The 6,000-nt window shown below is 53.3% G+C and overlaps 1 protein-coding gene across 1 annotated transcript; it reads left to right on the top strand.

The window, feature by feature from the left end:
- The first annotated feature begins 4,682 nt into the window (after positions 1 to 4,682).
- Positions 4,683 to 5,273, top strand: LOC142593169 (rho-related GTP-binding protein RhoB). Its single transcript, XM_075706763.1, has one exon. The coding sequence runs from the start codon at positions 4,683 to 4,685 to the stop codon at positions 5,271 to 5,273; it is 591 nt and encodes a 196-aa protein (XP_075562878.1).
- Positions 5,274 to 6,000: the final 727 nt, after the last annotated feature.

Genomic DNA, 6,000 nt, shown 5'->3' on the forward strand with positions numbered 1-6,000 from the left:
GGCATTTCTTGTTTGGGATGATGTGCTTTTATGTGCGCTGTACTTAGCTTAAACCTCTGTATGAAAATACACAGGTCTCTTTCACCTTCTCCTTTTGTGCCTTGGCATTCCAGTTTCTAGGTAGATCAGTCTGGCTTCTCTGCTGAGAGCACTGATCACAAGGGGATCTGACAGTTAAATTCTGGTTTTCTTCAGGGACACTGGAAAGCAGTGGACCTGCTGTGACGCGCAACAAGTGGTCTGGTTCCTATATCTGCCAGAAACTCTTAGCAGCTTACAGAGACAGACACCATTTCTGCCTGTCCTCCCACATCTACTCAGAGCATTTTTGCACTAGCCTGTAAACTGCTCATATTTAGCTAGCTCTTGCTTTCCTTGCTTCACTGAGAAGCTTTGCCTGCATGAGGACTGCAGGATGCTTGTTGCTAGCGTTACAGTACAAGTCATCATGCAGGACTCAGTATGCCATTACTGGCACATACGGCTCCCTCAGCACGTTATGCCACAGCAGGCAATGTACTTACTTGCCTACTTATTGACAAAATGGAGAAAGATTACCTTCCCCACTAAGCTTTCATGCTTTTGGTACAGATTTATGCTTGAACACAAATTATCTGAGTTACAGACATGCCCTTTAGAAAATCTGTTTAGCAAAAAGAGCGGAGGGCGGGGGGGGGGATATAATCTGGAAACAATCTCCAGTAACTGACTGGAATTGTCTTCTCAGCAACAAAAAAAAAAAATGCCAATTGGATTAAATCAAGTAAAAAACAAAAGGCTGAGCTTTAATCTCAAAACCACCAGCACAAGCAATGAAAGCAAAGAAGTGGTGTCTTCTTTCTCCTACTTCATACTTTCTTCATCAATCATACAGATGCATGTGGTGCAGCAGAAGTAATGCTCTGCTTAGAGAGTGCACATTTAGGGATTACTGGAAGTGAAGTTTCAGCTTGCTTAAAGAAGTATAGTTTAGCATATCATGCAAACTTGATCAGAAAATATAAAAATGACAACATAAAGTTCAAATTCAGCCCTAAAATATGTGAGCTGGCTACACTCCCTGGTGCCTTCCAGACCATGACCGTGCTTGAATACAGAATCGGTCCTGCACAAAATTCCCTAAGGAGATGAAAAAGCCACCTCATCCCAGAGCCTGTTTTCATTATTTTCTTTCCAGGTTTTCCACCTCTGCTGTCAGTCACCACCCCAAGAAGGAAGCCTAAGCACTTCCATGGATTATTATCCACTGGGCTCATTTACAGTACCGCTGCTGTTCCTCTTTCTGCTGCACTCCCAGCACTGCGACGCTGGTCAGATTCCCATTTTCCCTGATGCATCAATCCAAGCAGGAAGAGAAAAGGATTCCTGTGTACAACTCTATTTCTGATTTCCACTGTTCTTGAAACTGGCTCACCTTCATGTATAGGCTGAGGAAAGAATGTTCCAGAGAAGCAAATATATAAAACTGAAAAGATCATACAAATTCTTCACTTCCGCTTAGACAGCTCAGGGCAGGTACCACATAGCGCACTGATATTTATGAGCTAAATCCACTGCAGGAGAAAGGTGGCGTGTAGCAAATTCACATTAAATATGAAACCCAGGCCATGATCAAGTCCCATTTCAGTATAAAAGTGTGATGAGCACAGTGACTTAGATGTTCCCTCTAGAGTCCATCGCTGGAGTTAACCCTAGGACACGAGTGTGATCTCAGCCTAAGTGAGTCACAGGGCTGGGCCTCCCGATATAAAGCCTCTGAAAAAAAATAAAATAAAATTAAGCATTTGAAACCTTAGGTCAAGGAATTACATAGACTTTTCTGCAGTCTTTCGTGCAAGGCCAGAGATGAAACATCAGGCCCTTTGGCTTCAGCGTAACTGTGCGCAAGGCTACAGATGCAAGAGTTCACTGGAGAATTAAGCAGTTATGGCTCAGACCGTAAGTGGGTGCTGGAACTCCAGCTACGCTGCTCAATTACAGGAAGAGCCCCTGCTGTGGGTTTGAGCTGGGTTAGCTGGACCTTTGCAGAGTATTTCCTTAGCACAGTTTTGGAAGTTGGGACCAGTAGACAGTTTGGATGTGGCCACCCTGCCTTGAAGCCTATGAGAGTTAAAGAGTATGAATGTGGGCCACTTAGTTTGCTTTGTCTATGCCGAGGCACACAGATAATTGCGAGCAGCACTCTGGGTGAACAACAGAGCTGTGCGCTTTGGAGTGAATAAGCTGCATATTTCCCTACCTTTCGTGGCACAGCACAGGTGAGATGATCAACATAATTGCTCATCCGGATGATTCTTTTTTCTGTTTAATGAAGTGTTTTGCTCGTGAAAAGACAAAACCAAATACCCAGGCATGGTTCTTCGTGCCACCCAAAACTCAAATAAAAGCAGATTTAAAAGCATGTTTAAGCAGCACCTCTCACGATCTACAAAGCACTCGCAGCTTTTCCTGCTGCAGCCCCAGAGCGGGAGCTTCCCAGCTTGGGAGCCATCAGGAACGCGGGCACCCACGCCGGCGGGATGGCCGCGAGGTGGCTCTGAACTCCAGTGAAAAATCCACGTCGGCTGAACATCGCTGAGGAGCTTCCAGAGGCTTACAGCAGCGAATGCATTTAGAGACTTACGTTGTATGGCAAGTGAACACTAAATGCCTATCAGAATGGCTCTACATGCTTGTCATTATATTTGTAGGGAAAATAGCTACAAGCCGCCGATGCTCCATCGCCGGGGACACGCCAGCGTGGGGAAGGCTTCCACGGGGGTAACTTTTTGTTTGTTTCATGAAAAATTTGAAACTGTGAGCAGTGGCAATAAACATAAATGGACAATGCAAATCAGAAATTTAGCCTGTTAAAAGGCCACAGGTACTGGAGAACACCGATGCCTATGATTACACTTCATTTCTGTTTTTTTTCAAACATCAGTTTGAATTTACTACGTTCACTTCACGTAAAATATGCTGTACAAACTATGTAAGATCAAGGTACAAATCCATCCATCACCATCCAGGGACATGCTCTTTTGACAGGGAGAAATGGGAATTACAAAAATGTCACAGAAGATGAGCTATATTTCAATGTCTCGGATTAAGTGAACCATAAGCGAACCGTTTGCCCTATTGACACACAGTTCTGTAAGAGCCTACTGCAAGTAACTTGCCAGGCAATTTGATATACTCAGTGGTGCATTTGGTCGTCAAGTGGGTATTTTTAAATACAATTTTTAATAACAACCACATTGTTCCAATCGCTCATTTTTGTTCTGTTCGCTAATGCCAGTGCTGGCTAGCAAAAGAGGACGCTTTGGATCCAACCCTGAGAGGCAGTAGCCATAGGACATCATTTAGGTGAAAATGCTTGCAGGGAAAAAGCTGGAGACAACACCCAGTTCAGCAGCGACGGCTGCGAGGGACACAGGGAATCGCTCCCAGTAATTTCAGTGGGAGACTCCGCAGCGCACGGCGGTATTAACGCACCCAGCGTGGGCCATCTGTGTATGTCAAGGTACTTACACCCTATCCTCCCAGCAATCAGAAACTCCGGTCTTTTGTGCTCATTTATTTTCCACGTTCATTTTTTTCATTACTGTGACTTCTGATATCTTTGTAAATTGAGACTAAAAGGGCATTTCGGTTCAAGTCTGCTACTTCTCCCCGCTTGTAATTCCTCCGTTCCCTTTTGGCCAAAACCTGGCAGGAGAGAGATTGAAACGTGATGAATTTTTTTCCTTCAAGGAAGGGAAGTGGTTGAGCCCTGCGTTTTCCCAGTGATACCCAGCGAAGGCTTTTATTTTATTTAATCGCCTGCAATAATCTCAGCTCCACTTCGCGTGGGCTTTAAAGACCGTCTGAGACGCAGCGATGTCCCCTCCCCGTTTTCCTCCGTCGCTCGCCCAGCCTCTTCAGACTGCTCATGCCGAGCGGCGGGATGGCGGCGGCACCGGGCCACGGCCGGGACCTGCCCTGCCCTGCCCCGCCGCAGAGCCGCCGCCCTGGGGCCGGGAGGGCGGCACAAACCGCGGCGGGGACGGGGGCGCTCCTCGCCGGCGGCGCGGCACGGCGCGGCCGGGGGACCCGCCCTGGGCTCCTCCGGAGGTGCGGCACCGCTGCCCGCCGAGCGCCCTGAAACGCCTGCGGAGCCCGGCCCGGCCCGGCCCGGCCCTGCCCGGCGCCTCACGGCCGGGCCCCGCGCCCCGCGCCCCTCACGGCCGGGCCCCGCTCCCCTCACGGCCCCGCTCCCCCCTCCTCCCCGCGCCCCGCGTCCCGCCCGCAAGCCCCCCGCCAATCGCGGCGCTCTCCGCCGGGGATGACCTCACTCCCTGCCTTCCCATTGGCCGGCTATATTAAGAAAGTCGCGAGCGCCTTTAAATAGCGGCTCCGGCCGGCGGCTTGCGGCAGTGGCAGCGCGGCGCGGCTGTGGAGCGGCGGCAGCAGCGTCTCCCCTGCGGAGGGCCGAGCCGAGCGGGACCGGCGGCGCTTGCTGCGGCCGTAGCGCTCCCCGGCAGCGGGGGACGGAGGCCCGGTGCCGGTGCGGGGAGAGCGGAGGGCGCGCCCGCCTGCCTGCGCGGGCCCGGCTCGCCACGGTGCCCTGTGAGAAGCGAGAGGAAGCGGGAGGCGGCGGCCGCGGGGAGGAGGGCGCTGCGATCGTCCTGCTGCACGGCAAGGCCAGCTTGGCGAGCCTGGCCATGGCCGCCATCCGCAAGAAGCTGGTGGTGGTGGGGGACGGTGCCTGTGGCAAGACCTGCCTCCTCATTGTCTTCAGCAAGGATGAGTTCCCCGAGGTCTACGTGCCGACCGTCTTCGAGAACTACGTGGCCGACATCGAGGTGGATGGCAAGCAGGTGGAGCTGGCCCTGTGGGACACGGCCGGCCAGGAGGACTATGACCGCCTGCGACCCCTCTCCTACCCGGACACCGATGTGATCCTCATGTGCTTCTCTGTGGACAGCCCCGACTCGCTGGAGAACATCCCGGAGAAGTGGGTGCCCGAAGTCAAGCACTTCTGCCCCAACGTCCCCATCATCCTGGTGGCCAACAAGAAGGACCTGCGCAACGACGAGCATGTGCGCAACGAGCTGGCCCGCATGAAGCAGGAGCCGGTGCGCACCGAGGATGGCCGCGCCATGGCCATTCGCATCCAGGCCTACGACTACCTGGAGTGCTCGGCCAAGACCAAGGAGGGTGTCCGGGAGGTCTTCGAGACCGCCACCCGGGCAGCCTTGCAGAAGCGCTACGGCACCCAGAACGGCTGCATCAACTGCTGCAAAGTCCTATAGGGCACGGCTGGAGCGTGGCGCTGGGCACGGCGCCTGGGTCACCCCTTGGCAGGCGGAGAGGAGCTGGGTTATGCACACACACGGCATCTGCTGGTCCCCTCCCCTGGGGGCTGGCGATGGGTTGGGGTGGGGGCTAAGGGAGGGAGCATGCTCCCTTAGCCTTGGCCAAAAAGTGTTGTGCTGGCTCAGCTGTGGGGACAGAGGGAGGGAGGGGGGGTTGCATGCCCTGAGTATTGGGAATAAAGTGGGGAGAAGCCTTCTCCCACCACCGGCCCCTGCAAGTTAATTGCGGACTCTCAACAACAAAAAGCTGCTGAGACTGGACTGAGCAAACTGCACCCGGCTCTTCCCCTTTGCCCACCACCTGCTGCTCCCAGCTCCCAGCCAGCCTCCTCTCTTTTGCAAGAGGAGCGGTGGAGCCAAGATGCTCGAAGGGACTTCTGCCTCCTGCCTGCATGTGCCTCCCCGCCGGGCGGGCTGGGGAAGGGGGCTGCATCTCCTGGGCCGCCTGCAGCATCCTTGCCCCTCCCGCAGAGTTTTTGGCCTGAGCCTGGCCTGCTGTGGAAGTCAGTGCCCTGAAGTCTGAGTGGGAGGGGAGGGTCATCCCAAGCAAAGCCTGTATATATCTTACCTTTTCTGTCTTGTGCAAACTGGGGTGGTGCAGGGGGTGCTTATTTAAGGTGAGGTGGGGAGGGGGTGCCCAGCTGGGACTTGTGTTGTGCAAAGG

This window comes from Pelecanus crispus, chromosome 3, assembly GCF_030463565.1.
Source record: "Pelecanus crispus isolate bPelCri1 chromosome 3, bPelCri1.pri, whole genome shotgun sequence".
NCBI lineage: Eukaryota > Metazoa > Chordata > Aves > Pelecaniformes > Pelecanidae > Pelecanus > Pelecanus crispus.